General features: G+C 32.8%; 2 protein-coding genes across 2 annotated transcripts; one reads left to right on the top strand and one right to left on the bottom strand.

The window, feature by feature from the left end:
* Positions 1 to 1065: 1065 nt before the first annotated feature.
* On the top strand, positions 1066 to 11214 carry LOC108483003 (SAC3 family protein A). The gene is made up of 14 exons (XM_017786163.2): positions 1066 to 1428; positions 1607 to 1679; positions 2617 to 3486; positions 4774 to 5211; positions 6236 to 6337; positions 7003 to 7100; positions 7247 to 7424; positions 7590 to 8081; positions 8195 to 8335; positions 8464 to 8523; positions 9674 to 9804; positions 9921 to 10054; positions 10150 to 10385; positions 10701 to 11214. Exons 2-14 carry the CDS (start codon positions 1620 to 1622, stop codon positions 10800 to 10802), a joined length of 3042 nt encoding a protein of 1013 aa, XP_017641652.1. The 5' UTR covers positions 1066 to 1428; positions 1607 to 1619; the 3' UTR covers positions 10803 to 11214.
* A 2937-nt stretch (positions 11215 to 14151) lies between these two features.
* LOC108481732 (uncharacterized) lies at positions 14152 to 16167 on the bottom strand. The gene has a single exon (XM_017784822.1). The coding sequence runs from the start codon at positions 16165 to 16167 to the stop codon at positions 14152 to 14154; it is 2016 nt and encodes a 671-aa protein (XP_017640311.1).
* Between the last annotated feature and the right edge of the window lie 247 nt (positions 16168 to 16414).

Here is a 16414-nt window from a genome sequence, read left to right on the forward strand (position 1 = left end):
TTACATTAATTGCAGGAATCCATCATGAGTTTTAACTTGATTGCTATAGATATTATTACTAATGCAGGAGGTCGTGAATTAGAGTGAGCTAAAGTGCATTATTATCTTATTTAAAAGTTATGGATGGACTATGGATAGTTCCAGTTATAGTATAAAAATAATAAATACATTATCTATATTTAAATCCATATCTAATATATTCTCTAATTTAATTTAATTTTAATTAAATTATTTAAAATTAATTTAAATTTAATAGTAAGAAAAAATATTAATTACGAAGTATTTATTTTGTCTTCGATCCTTATACTTTCTATACTTTTAAAATTTAATCATTTTTCTTTTATTTCTAAAATTTAGTCTCTTTACTTTGATTTGAAATTGAAATCCAACTGTTAACCTATATATATATATTTATTAAATTTGAATAAATCACATTTTAATATTCAAAGTTTTAATTTAAAATTACAACTTAAGTAGCAACACAAAATCAAATTAAAAAAAAGTCTGATAATAATATTATTGATTGGACTTTAAATTTTAGGTTGAAATATGCTGCCATATGTTCCTCTACTTTTCATAAATTAAAAATTAATTTGAATACTTTTATTTCTAAGAATTTAGTCACTTTACTTTTCATGTTTATTACAATGTCTATTTTTTAGTTATATGGCTACCAACTGAGTATTTTTTATTTCAAAATATTACGCCAAAAATTTTAACAAAATAAATTTAATTGTGTTAATAATTGAATTTAAATTTTAAAATATAAAAGGGTAGAGAACTAAATTCTTGAGAATACAAAAATAGGGACTAAAATCCAAATTTATAAAAAGTACAGGGACTTGTAGCATATTTTAACCTATATTTTGATCGATTCAGATAAATGGAGGACTAAATTAAAAATGTCTGAAGAGTACAAGCACGAGATATAAATTAGATCTTTTAAGAAGATATTGCAAAATTATTGTGGCAAAATCAAGTTGGAGGGTTTTTGTATTGATAGTGAAATCTTCTCAACCGGGTCCGGTTCTTTTTATAGATTTCGACATATCGGCCCAAACCCATTAAAATCTATAAACAGTAACCTCTTATTAAATCCCTTTTTCTCATTTATTTCTTATTAATTTTTTCGTTTTCCAATTACAAATTTCCTCCGATTCTCTTTCTCCTTTGTCTGTCTTCTTTTCTCGCTCGTGGGGTTTCTTTCCTTTCTTTCCTTTTTTTTTTAATTCAAATTTTCTCTATATTCTCTGCTCTATGTTGTTTTATTCATTTTAGTTGATGAAATCTTATATTCAATTTTTTGGCATATAAAAATTTCCTTTTTTTTTGTTATTTTTTCCTTTCTGGGTTTTGTCCTTTGATCTCAAAACTTTGTTATTTGCTGTTAAATACGTCCTCTCACATCGATTCCGAGGGTTTTTTAAGGTAAGAAGTTGGTCTGATTTCTTTAGATTTAATTAGGGTTTTGTGGTTCCCCAAATTTTCTAATATTATTTCAATGCAAAACTTTTAACTTATTCCGGGTTACTTCATTCTTGATTCGGTACAATTAGTAATTACTTTTTTACGGTGCTAATATTCTTTTGTTTTTGGTGAAATATAGGGATGATGATGAAATGATGAATCAAGCTGCCAATACACAAACATTAGCTTCAGTTGACCCGAACGCTGTTGAGGTAATTTCCTTTTTGTATAGCTAAAATGGCTAAAGAAGTTGATATAAGTAATGGGTTGGGTTAAGAAAGTATTGAGATTGAATACCTAAGGTAATAGTAATATTTCTAACGAATATGCTTTGGGATTTCAAAATTGAAAATAAAAGATTGTAGCAGAGCTTGTGATGGAAGTTTTTGATTTATTTAGTTAGATTTTAGCGGTTTAGGTATTTTGGTGGTGAATGGTGTAGCTTCCTGTAGTTACTTTAGCATTGGATGACAAAGATGTTGAAATCGAAAATTGAAGGTAGTAACATTGCTTGCAGATTGGGTTGAAGTGTTATGTTAGGGTTATTTGCCTTAAAACTTTTTTCGAAACAAAGAATGTTATGTGTTGTGAATTCGGTTTGAATATAGAACTCAATTAAAAGTTAAAAGGGCTTCATAATCTTAGATTAGAGATGGTATTATTGCTTGCAATGAATTTGGTTTGAAGTTCATGAATTGTTTAGTTAGGTTTTGGGTTTTTAGGCTTTCTTTTCAGGCAGAAATTTCTTGTTCTGAACTAGATTGGTTTACAGTTGGATTATAGAAGTGTTGAAATCTTAAACTGAAAGGATTTGTTTCTAATGAGTAATGAATTGTGTTTGAAGTTTCTATGTTGTTTAGATACCTCACAGTGACATTTTAGGAGTGGAGTTTTCTTGTTGTGAATTGGGTTTGAGTTTACATCAATGTTTTGTTTGAAGAAGGAAAAGTTTTTTTTCGGTTTTATTTGTGTATACTGCATCCAAGTTAATTGCATGTTATATATTAATCTGATTTAGGGTTCTGAATTTTGAAGAACCTTATCTTAGATAAGTTATCTACTATCATAATAACTGGAATCTGATTCTGTTATTTTGGTTGGTTGTTGCCTTCATATGTCATTCATTAACTTTTGTTTCTTTTTTCTCAGAACCGGTATGTTGTTAATGCAAATCAAGGGCAGACGTCTTTATATGTTCCCTCAACAACTGGTTCAGAAGCTGCATCATGGAACATGTATAGGGTAGAAAACCACTCTGCAGAAAGTGGAAGTTTTTCAAATTCCACTTACCACCATGTGCAGCACAGCGAGCCATCCTCGAGAACCGTTCAGGATGGGTCTAATGCAACATCTCTTGCCACTTCATCGAGCTTAGGAGGAACAAATACACAACCAGACTATGGTGGCTATACTTCATACTCAAATTCTGCTGGTACTTATTCACATGGGAGCGCAGGTTACCAAGGTTACTATAGTGGTTATCAGCAACAACCTAACCCCTCTTACTCTCAGCCAGTAGGAGCATATCAAAACACAGGTGCTCCATATCAGCCTATTTCCTCATTTCAGAATACAGGGTCTTATGCTGGGCCTACAAGTTATTCAAGCACTTACTACAATCCTGGTGATTATCAGACAGCTGGAGGTTACCCAAGCAGCAGTTACACTCATCAGACTACTACATGGAATGGGAGCAATTATGCAAATTATACTACTCAGCAGTATTCAAACTACACTCAAGATTCAAGTGGGGCTTATGCCGCTGGTAATGCAGGTGCAAATTCTTTGCATTATCAGCAGCACTACAAGCAATGGGCTGATTATTACAATCAAACGGAAGTTAGTTGTGCCCCTGGAACAGAAAATTTGTCTGTTGCTAGTACATCCACTCAACTGCCTCAGGTGTCTCAGGTTCCTGGTGTTAGTGGTGGATATCCCACTTCAAACAGCCAAGCCCCCACTACTTTTGCTCCACCTTGGAGGCCAGAGTCCAGTTCATCTCAAACACCATTGTTGCAGGTTTGAGTTTTTGTTGGATGCATGGTCCAGGATTAGCTGAATTCATGCATAGTGACGACTTGTTTGAGCTAACTGCTGATCTTAAAGTGTGCATTCTATCATTATTTTGTTCTGTTTGTGTTTGGGTCTTTTGCTGTATTAGTTATACATACTATTACTATGGTTGAAGGTGATTGTTTGATGTGTGCTTTTGCAGATATTTTACTTATGTTTCTATTTTGTTAGATTTGAGGTGTAGTATGATAAGTGCAGTATTTTGTTTGATTGTTATTGATCAACTTTCTGTTTGATGGGATGTATATTTATATCATGGATATTCTTCTTCTTCTCAATATTTTGATAATGAATTTTGGATGCTTCCACCAGGTAAGATTTCATTGTTCCTAAGAGGAAGGGATTTGGAACTTTATAAAATATACTTCCTTTCTTTGAAATGAATTAGAGCATGCTATGCATGACATATTGGGGCAAGTTTGTTACGAAGTTGGCTTCTTAGACTGACGTTCCTCTATCTGTGGTAAAATCGAGACCATTGTTATTTTTGAAACTAAAATTTCCTGTGGAATTAACCCTTTGTTGTGACTTTAAAACAATACACTATTGGCATAATTATTATTTATATACATTTTATTTTTTAGTTGGATGATGTTTTTATGGCCTAGAGTTCTATCGAACCACAATATGTTTAGCCATGTTGTTATGATGTGAGTATGATTAGTTCAAATTCTTCAGTTCTCGCTGCCCATGGGAAGGTAGTTTTTTTTTTTGCAAGGAGAATCGTTGCTCATTCTTTTCAATACTCTACTGGTGGAATCCCACTTCTGCTGCATTCTCTAACCAAAGAATGGAGTGATATATGTACTGATAACAACATTTCTAAAGGATTTGCTTAAGCGGGTAGAGGGATAGGAATGGATTTGTATATAAACTGTTATCAAAGTAATGCTTGTTGTTCGTGCTGTGATAATAGTCCTGATTCTATTGCATGCTTCCCTTTGATATCTTCTCTTTTTATAATATTTTAATTATTTTTTATTTTTCATGAAATACTCCTGAATAAGAATGCATTTATATTCAGAAGCCTTGAGTGTCTTATATGGTACATCCAGATTGTAAGGTGGGTTTCATAGTATGGTTGGACAAGGAAAATGATAAATTTATGTAATTATATTATAGTGCATCAGGAATTTTATTATGTGCTTCTTGTTGCTATATTATGTTAATAGTATCTTTGTGGATGCCTATTACTTAATCTCTTTTTCATCTTTTTGTGCACTTTTTGGTCAGCCTGGTGCAACTGTCACTGGTGCTTATGATAGTTACCGCACACATGGGGCTCCAAGTTTTCAAAATCAGCATCCTAGTCCTGTACAGCCACATTTTGTGAAGCCTTTGGAATCCAAATCTTCATATGGTAACTTTCAGGAACAACAAAAAACTGCTTGCCCTCAACTTCCCAATTTACAGTATCCTGTGGCTCAGCAGGCACCTCAAAATTACCAACCACCTATGCAAACCGTTCAATCATTAGAGACACAAAGGGTAAGCAAACTACAGATTCAAACAAATCCCAGAATTGCCTCTAATTTGCCATTAGGTTTATCAAAATTGGACAAAGAAGGCCCCAACAACAGTGCAATAGCAAAACCTGCTTATATAAGCGTTTCCCTGCCAAAATCCAGTGAAAAAGTGTTGTCCAATGATGCAGCTGATACTGTACTTAAGGTAAGCTTTCTGATGTAATTGGATAGTTTTTTTTCTTCAAAATAAACACCATATAATTATCCTACTAAGATTTTCTATACGGAAATGAGGTGAGTAAGAAAGCTGCCTTCTGCCACCCAAGTTGAGCATCTGAATAGTAGTACCTGAAACATACTTTGTCTAATCTTAATTTCTTTGTCGCCTGAAGCTATGGAACTAGATCACTCATTGTTGGCATAGTTCGTTATGAGAGTAATGATTTATTGCTCTCTTAGAAAGTGCTTGAGTGCTATAATGTTACAGGATTTAGACAGCATGGTAGAAGTATTTCCATGTACATTGAAAAAACTTGAACACCATTGGTCTGCAAATCAATGATGATGTGCCAGCCTGGCTGTTCTACATGCTAAATTTGGTGATAGATGCCTAGAAACTTTTTCCTGAGTTCTGAATTTGTTTTGTCATGATTAATATGTTTGTTTGAATAATAAGGATTATTTAGCTTTGCTGTGTCTATAGATATATCTGAGATGCTAGCATCTGATATGAGAATCCAGATACTTGCTTCATAGAAAGGGCATTATTAGATTCAAACTTAAATTTGTAGTTTGCAAGTCGTAACTAACTTTGTTGAATTAATGTTGTTTCAAAATGTTTATATGCATGCATATTTGTCAGTGTTCGGCTGCACTTGGTGTGTTAATTGCTCATCCCCTATTTTGTGGTAGTCCTTTTATTCATTTGAGAGGCAATCTTCCTTTTTATATTTTTGGCTCCTAATACCAGATGGCTAAACTTGCTTGGTTATTCAGTGCTGAATTAAAATGCATCTTTGCAATGTGGCAGATGATGATTTAGACATAAATCACTCTTGGAAATTGTTCTTAAGTCCTTTATTCTCTTAGATTTAGATTGTATAGTTTAGTTACAAGCGCCCTCAACTGCCCCCTGCCTCCCTATGAAAAAAAAAAAAAAAAAAGATTTATCATGGTTTACATATTTCAGATTTTTGAACAACGATTGATGGCTGCTTTATTGCTTTCAGGCTGGTGTGTTCCCAAAATCATTAAAGAGTTATGTTCAAAGGGCATTGGCTCTATGTAAGGATGAAAAGCAATCGGCAGCTTGCCAGGAAATCATGAAGGAGGTGCGGGCTTTCTTTTAAATAAAATTTTGGCAGCTGTTATTCTGGATTATGTGCATAATGAATTGTTTTCTTTAATTTCTCTGTTTTTTTAAAAGTTCTATTCATGCCATGTTCATCAAACATTCATTAAGAGTTTGGGTTAATGAATTCTTAATATGCTTGTAACTAAAAGTTGTTTAAATGAAGAATATAAGTGTTTCACTACAGAAATTTCATCTTTACAAATTGACAGAGCAAGGAGGCTAGCTCGAAACTTAGGATAGCCTTTAGCCACTGAGCTGACCTTGTCATGTTGATTGTCTGCATTTAAAAGAGGGTACTGGGTCCACTAGAAAGGAAGATTGAAAACAATGATTCATGTTCCTAACTTTATGGACTGATTTTTGACAACTTTTTGACTTCCTATGTGTATGCTATTATTTTTCTTTATAAGGGATGCTATGGAAAAGGTTTTTCTGTGGTAGGATTTAGCTTTAAAGTTATCGAGATTAATTGGTGCTGATACCTACATGTTAAATGTTATATATTTTGGGATATTTTGGTGTACTTGACTTCATTTTTGTCTTTTTATTGTTCTACTTGCCATAAATCTGTACTTCTTTATTTTACGCTGGATGCATGTTATGTTTTAACTTTGTCCTTCACCTCCTCCTGTCCTCTTTCAGATAATTACCAAGGCAACTAGTGATGGAACAATTCATACAAGAGACTGGGATGCCGAGCCTCTCTTTCCAATACCAAATACAGATATGACTGATAAGAAGTATCTATTCTTGTTCCCTATCTAAGCTTGATTTTTTGTCTTTGCTTTTATTTGGAAATATATGGCATTCATTTAGGTTCTAGTAAATAACTTGTTCTGCCTCAAGCCTTATGCCTCTCTTCCTTTCTCTTTTTATCTTCTCACAGCAATTCACAGAATTCAACCCCTGTTTCTTTATTTTCAAAGTACAAGAAGAGTCCAACTAGACGGACCAAGAGCAGGTGGGAGCCTTTAGAGGAGAAATCAGTTGACAAATTGGGTTCTCTCAACAATTATGCTGCAAAATATAGTAGCCGAGTTCCTCTTGATGAAAAGGACAGAAAGGTAAAATTTAATTCCATTGCATTTGTTCTTTTGTAGGAATTCTATGCTAGGGTTGATGGTTTTTTTGTTTTTTGGTGGTAGGTGTTTAGTGCTATCATTGGTTCTTAAGGCATTGCACTTCTGCTACAAATAATTTAACGAGCTCTTTGTTGAATTATTGTGCAGCCCATAGGAGCAAGTTCTGAGGGGAAGACTGATGTTATGAAAAAGATTAGGTTTCCACAGATGGAGCAGAAATCTGCTAGTAAAACTGTTCAAAGACAAGCAAAGAGGCAGCGTCTTGCTGATGCTAGTGCTGCTGATAATGGTGATGCATCTAGTGATAGTGACAAGGAACAAAATTTAACAGCATATTATTCTGGTGCTATTGCACTAGCTAATACCCCAGAGGAAAGAAAGAGACGTGAAAATCGTTCTAAGCGTTTTGAGAAAGTGCAAGGAAATCGAGCAGAAAGTAATCACTTTAAGGCCAAAAATGCGGGCACTGGAAATCTATATGCTAGAAGGACTTCTGCTTTGGTGCTTAGCAAGAGTTTTGAAGATGGTGGCAACAGGGCTGTTGAAGACATTGACTGGGATGCACTAACTGTGAGAGGAACATGCCAGGAAATAGAGAAACGATACTTGCGTCTTACTTCTGCTCCAGATCCCTCCACTGTAATCATCGATATTTATAGTTTTGTTGTCGTAATCTTTGCATTCCATCTTTTGAATTATTTAGAAAGAATGATGCGATATTTGCATATTTGAGCTTCCTTATTGATTTACAGGTAAGACCAGAAGAAGTTCTGGAAAAAGCTCTGCTTATGGTTCAAAATTCCCAAAAGAACTACTTTTATAAGTGTGATCAGTTGAAGTCTATTCGCCAAGACTTAACTGTCCAAAGAATTCGTAACCATCTAACAGTAAAGGTATATCTGATGCATAACCCCGTCTTTGGGAGAATAAGACGTGTTTATGTTGATGAGGGTTTCTTTTTTAAAACTGATAAATCCTGGATATTGTGCTGATTTTCAAGCATAATTTCACTACTAATCAGGTTTATGAAGCTCATGCTCGATTTGCTTTGGAAGTTGGGGACCTGCCAGAGTATAATCAGGTTTGGACTTCAATTCATTTTATTATAATTTCTTTTTTGGAGTAGCTTTTGTTGAAATGTGTAATGTATAATAGTGGTTTGTTAATGGGACTAAATTCTGTCTTTACATAATTGTTATGTTTTCAGCCTTTTGTTTATCAGAGTATAATCAGGTTTGGACTTCAATTCATTTTATTATAATTTCTTTTTTGGAGTAGCTTTTGTTGAAATGTGTAATGTATAATAGTGGTTTGTTAATGGGACTAAATTCTGTCTTTTCATAATTGTTATGTTTTCAGCCTTTTGTTTATCAGATGTGGCCGAATGCTTGCCCCCAAACTATAGTTATCCTTGTCTGCCAAGTTAAATGAACATACTGTGCTTTTACAAAAATGCTGATAAAACACATGGCTAAAGTACTAAAAGAACTCTTATCCTTCTATATGCCCAATTACACCCTTTAACTGTTACTTTTGTTCTTTTTTTTTTTCCGGCCAAAACCATTACTTTTGTTTAAGCAAGCCCTTTTTGCATGAAAACTAAAAACTAAAAAGCTGTTACACATAGGGGTTTAACTAACAAAAATAATAATTTAAGAGCTTTATTAGATAAAAATTGTACTTTGAGGGCTCAATTAGACAAAAATAATATGTTGTTATTGAGTATGGTTATCTAGAAAATTTTGAAAAGTGCAAGGGCTTTTCACGAATTTTAGCCTAAAACACACATATGGACACTAGTTAGTAGTGTGTATAACTATTGTTTGAAACAGTACCATATTGCTAGGTTTTTTCCCTTTTGGTGGCATTATTGTTGAGTAATGTTTTATGTAGCCAACACTCTTCTAGTCGGTCATATTCTCTATTTCAGTGAGATTATTGTCAGGTAATGTTTAATATTGCTAGTTCACCATACGTTCATCCTTATTTTCAGAAATTTGTGAACGAGTTGCCAAAGGATTTGAGTAGTATCTTTCTTTTTTTCCTCTTTTTGGGGCGTAATGCCATTTTAAGTCAGCTGGTGCTTAGCATTCACCATCTTGAAAGATTTGGCAACTGATATTTGATACTGAGTTGGAGATAATAAATGTAAATGTATAAAGATCTTGTGTTACTATCTTACATTTGTAATCATATTCGCTTTTCTTTCCTTTTCCTCCCATGTGGTCCAGTGCCAATCACAGCTGAAAATCCTTTATGCTGAAGGAATCGAGGGTTGCCATATGGAGTTTGCTGCTTATAATTTACTTTGTGTTATAATGCACTCAAATAACAACAGAGATCTTTTATCATCAATGTCACGGTTAGTTCTGTTGCTTTTTGATGTACATTAATTTTTCCTTAATTGCTTGAATCATTTATGTTATTATTCAGGCAATGAATTTTGACGCAGAATATCCAATTATATCTGATTTCCAGGTTATCTGCTGAAGCAAAGAAGGATCAAGCTGTTCAGCATGCACTTGCAGTTCGCGCAGCAGTGACTTCAGGAAATTATGTCTTGTTCTTTAGATTATACAAAACGGCACCTAACTTGAACTCCTGCCTTATGGGTAAAGTGTATTCTACTGGGTTATCTCAATGCTAATAACTAATTACATATATCAAAGGAGTGCTAAGGTCTTTCTTGCATTTGTTCCTTTCGCAGATCTTTATGTTGAGAAAATGAGATATAAGGCTGTAAGCTGTATGTCTCGTTCTTATCGTCCTCAAGTACCTGTTTCGTACATTGCTCAGGTGCTGGGCTTCAGCAGTGGTGTGCTTACAAATGAAGGAAGTGACGAGAAAGAGTCGGATGGATTGGAGGACTGTGTTGACTGGTTAAAGACACACGGTGCATGCCTTGTTGTGGATAGTAATGGAGAGATGCAGCTTGATGCTAAGGTATCGTTAATCTCATCCGGATAACAAACATATCTAATCATATTAAGCTTTTGATAATTAGCAATATTCCTATCTTGGTACATTCATTAGATCCTTGTGTTGTTTAATTAGCCTGATGATCTGAGCTCTAAATAAAGCCATCAAAAGTTTGATGTCATGAGAGAATATCTTCACAGGAGCAGTCCGACTGTTCCTAATTTCAAACTTTGGGCGTTCACCATTTGCATTGCCCGTTTGTTTCCCCCTTTTCCCTGTCTCCTCAAGATACCGGAAGTTTGGTTATGCATTGCTCTGACTAGTGTTCTTAATGTGCAGGCATCATCTTCAACTCTCTACATGCCGGACCCTGAAGATGCTGTAGCCCATGGCGATTCCAGTCTGGCAGTTAACGATTTTCTGACACGGACATCATCGTAGCCTTGTTCTCCTTTTTTAAAAGTGTATTTGAAAGCATTAGTAAGACGATGAAGTGTTAAGCATTTGCCAAATCACTATCAAAGAAAGAGTGGGAACATTTCGTAGAAGGCGTGGCAAAATCCGAAAGACTCAACATCTGACGACGTTTCCTGTACCCTAAGAAAGAGTAAGATCCCATTTGTATACCATGAAAAACTAATTCTAAAAGAACTCAAAATCCTCTCAGAAATGGGTTGTAAGGTGGCAGATTGAGAGAGAGTCGGTTGAGTTAGGCAAGTAGCAATGTAGTTTCTTTTTATTGAGGTTTGTTTTCTGAAAACATATATAGATTCATTCTTTGTTGGTGAAAAGACCGAACATAGATGTATTTCAGGAAGATGATAATAAGGAAAATTAGTCTCCCTGTTTGATATTTGAATGCTTTGGACATTGGGTTAAGTTCAGGTTTGCCTGAAAATTTTATATTTATTTTAAATAGTAAAATTTGTTTTCAAAGTTTTTAAAAAAACTGGATTGGTTCTTATTAAAATAAATAGATAGTTTTCTTGCTTGTTAATAATAAAATTATTGAAATTTGATAAAAATGGTCAAATCAAAGTTTTATTTGAGGGGACAATTTCTCATCACATTTCTAATAAAATTCTTACTAAACAAAAATATAATTTCTCTAAATTTTAGTATTTTCTTAATATACCAAGTACTATAATATTACATCCTAATAATCACATTTTTAACAATCACATTTCTAATAATTTTACTGGAAAAAATGGCATGAAAACTTTGAGAATGAGAGTGTGCTCATAAAAATTGCCTATCAATTAGATCAAAATCAACAAATTGATCCGCAAATCAATATGACATAAACCAATTGAACTAAATTATGTGTATTATTATATATAAGTTTTGATTTTGTGTGATTTTATACATAACCTTTTAATTTGATTTAATTTTCATAAATTACTAACAACACTATCAAATTAGTACCATTTTATGTTGGTATATTGCATACACAAATATGTATGTATTCATTTCTTTAAATGTGTATAATTAAATTAAAATTAAAGTTTCATATATACGTATGAATTACAATTCAAGTTTTATATATATATATATATGCCCTAAATTAATGATTATGTATCAAACTATGCATTAGACTAAATTTCATACGTAAATTTGATATTTAATCTTTCCTACCCATTATTTTTGGAAGGTATAAATACTTTTTCTTCTTTATTCTAAGTTGGATAGAAGCATAGAGGTAAGTGAAGAAATAATCGTTTTACATGAAAATAAAAATTTAAATTTAAAAATGTGAAAAAATTGAGATGAAAGATAATAATATGAAATATATATATATATATATATATATATATATATATAAATATTTAAGATAAATTATACCATCAATCACACTATTAGCATGTCAACTACAAAAACTTTCAATTTCTTACTAACATTATGAAAATTATCTAAAAAAAAAACAACTTTTCCGATATAAAATTTAGTTAAGATTTTCTACAAAAATATTCTTTTACTTTTTCTTCTAGTTGGATTTTACTAAAATTTTAGGTTCGTTTCTTAGTTCGAACTTAGTTTGGCTTGAAAAATGGGTTTAAATTTGTGCTCAAGTCTAATGCAAATAAAATGTTACGATTCAAGCCGGACCATTTGAATTAATTTTTATATAAAATTTTTAAAATATAATATACAAAAATACTAAAAATATTAAAAGAAATATTTTCCAATAAATTGAAAATAAGTAAAAATATTTATACTTAAATAACACTGAGATAGGTGTAACTTAATAAACAAATGCCTCTAAAATAATAACAAAAAAATAAAACAAGAGTTATATAATATCAAAACAATAACAACAAAATAAAAGTAACATAATAGTGAAATATTAGCAAAATAGTGAAAAACAAGAGAAAACAACATATTATTTTGTCTTTTTGCTAATTCAAGCCCGGGCCGAATTCGGGCAAAAAAAGCCTTACTTGATGCCCGATCCATTTTTTAAACTGATCTTATTTTTTTGCCCAAGCTCATTTTTCGAGTCTATATTTTTTTCCTAACCCTTCCACTTTTCGAGTGGACCTTCTGACCTACCCAAGTTTACTCATAATGATTAGCATAAGAAAGATTAATATTCTTGAAATCTTTGGAATTAATTGTTAGATCTAAATAGTTTATTTATAGGAGGAAAAAGTAAAAATTCTTTTCTTATTCCTCTCCTTATTCTACTTTAATTTTTTTATCTATATTTTTAATTTTTCTATTTTTTTATGATTTAATCATTTTCCCCATTACTAAGTTATCTATCCACATTTATTTTTATGCATATAATTTTTCCTTTCTTTTCCCTTAAGTTTTTAATTATTTGATTGTCAAGAAAGAAAATTATGCTTATTTCAATTAGTTGATAAAACTTAATCAATTTGTTATCAAATCACAGCTGTCATTGTTTTATTTATCTTAGTGTTCTGGTATAAAAAATAAAAGATTATATTCACTTTTGCGTAAATGTAATTAGCTTTGTTCATAAGTCGGGTCGAGGTAAAAATTTTAGGCCCATCTTTTAGATTCGAACCCTGCCCAAAAAATGGGCCTAAAATTTTGTCTAAACTTGACAAGAGAAAAATGCTAAAATTCGAGCCCAACTCGCTTGTATTAAAATTTTATATATTATTATTTTTATATAAAAATAAATTTTATAAATATAATACATCGAATACACTAAACCCAACAAATTAAAAATAAATTTAAAAATATTTATACTTGAATAATACAAAGATATGTGTGTAACTTAGCAAACAAATACCTTTAAAATAATAACAAAATTAATAATAAAATAAGAGTTATATAATATCCAAATAATAATAACAAATTGATAGCAATATAATAGAGAAATGGCAAAACAACAACAGTTTTTTTTGGGCAAATTCGGGCCAGGTCATGCCTGGGCAAAAAAGCTTACTCGAGGTCCGTTTGTTTAGAAAATAGACCTTATTTTTATCTAAGTTCATTTTTTTGGGTCTATATTTTTACCTAAATCCTTCCACTTTTCAAGTGACTCGACCCATTAACAGGTCTAGATGAAACAAATCTAAAACATATTAATTACTTCCATTTTCAAAGAAATAAAATATATTCCTATTAATCACATAATTAAGATTACATCAAAGCTTTATAAAGTGACTTTTCTTATGCAAACATTTTGGACATTAACAAATGATAGACAATACAAGAAGCACATATATTTACAATGAAAATAAAAGAAAAGAAGAACTCTAAACAAGCCACATTTGTAATTGTGTTTGCTAACATCAATCTCTTTATCCAATGGCTGTCAAACAAGATTTTTCGAATCTTTCCAAAGGATCTTGTAGTTTGAGTTGCACATCCAATGGCTAATGTATTTGCATTCTTCCTTCAAACATTCAAGAGCTAAATCAAAGCAGGGTTCACCACATTTGCAACATTTAGGATGATGAGCCTTCTGCACAGATATGAGAGTGTGCTGGTGGTCGTTTGTTATGAAGGTTCTCCCACGCTTGATAAATGGGTAATCCCCAAGAACACAATGGAGGTGTGCCGAGTTGTCACAAATTGCACAATGATAAAACCAAGTATTGGGGCTTCTTTTTTCTTCACAAGTATCACAATAATGATATTTTGAATAATCATTATTTTCATGGTATCTAAGAGTAAGAAAATGTTTGTCCCATTTGTGCCAAGCTATTTGTGGTGCCAAAATACATTGATAATGCACCGCAAAACTGCAAGTCTTGCATCCATAAATTGAAACACCATCAGTACTACCGCCACAAGCATTACAGGATAGCCCATTAAGTTGGGGGTAAAAGTGAATAGGGTGCTTATGTCCTTGACTTTTGTAGGGCAAATGAATTTCAGCACACCTAACACATATAAGGTCATTACACATATAAACCTCACATTTGTAGGCAAAACCACTACGCATGAAACGACAAAGTGCACATTTGAAAATGCAATGTGGAATAAGGCTAAGGGGATCTTGGTGGTAGAGAGAAATAACTTGCTTCTTTTTAGGTAACTTGGCACAATATTTGTGGAGAAAGAAGTCACATTCCAAACAACCATAAAAGGAAGTCAGGATGAGTTGACTGCAGCCATCGCAATACATACGATCCTTAACTTCATCAGTAAGTACTAAATTATGTTGATGACTGAAATGTTTTATCTCTGCATTTATAATTTCTTCTCCAATTTTAGTCATTTTAGTAACGAAAAAGCTTGGATCTAAAGCACCGACGGCCGACATTGCATTAACCGTATCTTTTGACTCAATTTTGTAGTACCATCGAGCATCCTGTAGTGCACAGTTCACATGGATAATGAACTTGCACTTAGAACAATAGTAACTCCCGCTCTCCATGTTCACATCCTCGTGACAAAATCCACAATCACGTGTTGTACACTCATTGTCTACCACAAAGAAATTATGAGAAATGGGATGGTCATGCCATATGCTTTTGATGAAGCGTGGCAATGTAATGCATTTCTTATGGACCATTAAACTACATGTCAAGCAATTATAAGAAACATAGTTTCCTAAAGTGCCACATGCATCACAGTTGAATGACTGGTTTTTTAAACACCTTGTGAATGGATGTTCATGAGTACTTGGATCCTCAGTAATGGATGGTGGTGAAACACATCCAGTGTGAAGGACGAACTTGCAAATTGAACAGCAATAAACCAGCCCTTCATGTTGGGTTTCTTGGCATATTTGGCAAGGGAGATGGTCACTGTTAAATTGTAAGAATAAAGAATGGTGGCGGTGGCAAGGGTGATTGATTTCACGGGGTAACTCAAGGCATTTCTTATGTAGGTGAAATCCATAATCAGGAGAGATGTAAACAGAATCTAGTAAGGACTTTTGACATGCAAAACACTGAGCTTTTTCAAGTTCTCGTGAATGGCCTTCAGAAGAGATTATTGGGACGAGGTGTTGAAGCTCTCTAAAGTCATTTTTAAGAACTTTGTATGAAAGAAAAGCACATTTGATGTGAAAGTCGAAATTACAAGAACAATGATAAAGAAAATTCCAACATATATTATTGCAGAAACCACAGAGAGGGCTACCTTCATCATACGGAGAGCTTGCCTTAAGCTCAAGGTTATGGTTGCGATGAAAGGGATGATTCATCACATCAGGTGCCTCGGCGCAATTCTTGTCGAGATGAAACCCACATTCCATGCAGCTAAACCTTGGACCTAACACTAGCTCTCCACAGGCACTGCAATAAACCTCACTTTCATGGCTTCTCTCTTCATTGAAAATCAGAGGATGCTCATGGCTAAAATGTAGAAGAACTTCCATTTCTCTCGTATCTATGTATGTTTGTAGGCGTGATAGTTGCTAATGATTTTGCAAAACCAAAAGCTGATATAGATTCTTCAAAGTTTCATCCTTATCATTATTATAATATTTTGACATATTAATATATTATCATTATTATAATATTCAAGAAGAAAAGAATTTTACTTTATTCCTTCTTCAAATTTATGTTTGTTCTAAATCCTTTTACATGGATAACCAATAACTTATTATTAATCATTTTGTAAGA

Source organism: Gossypium arboreum, chromosome 10 (assembly GCF_025698485.1).
Source record: "Gossypium arboreum isolate Shixiya-1 chromosome 10, ASM2569848v2, whole genome shotgun sequence".
Taxonomy (NCBI): Eukaryota; Viridiplantae; Streptophyta; class Magnoliopsida; order Malvales; family Malvaceae; genus Gossypium; species Gossypium arboreum.

Coding starts and splice junctions, on each gene's coding strand:
- LOC108483003 (XM_017786163.2), top strand. CDS start 1,620: ATGATGAATCAAGCTGCCAATACACAAACATTAGCTTCAGTTGACCCG. Junction 10,055..10,149: donor CTTGAACTCCTGCCTTATGG/GTAAAGTGTATT, acceptor TTCCTTTCGCAG/ATCTTTATGTTGAGAAAATG. Junction 10,386..10,700: donor AGATGCAGCTTGATGCTAAG/GTATCGTTAATC, acceptor CTTAATGTGCAG/GCATCATCTTCAACTCTCTA.
- LOC108481732 (XM_017784822.1), bottom strand. CDS start 16,167: ATGGAAGTTCTTCTACATTTTAGCCATGAGCATCCTCTGATTTTCAAT.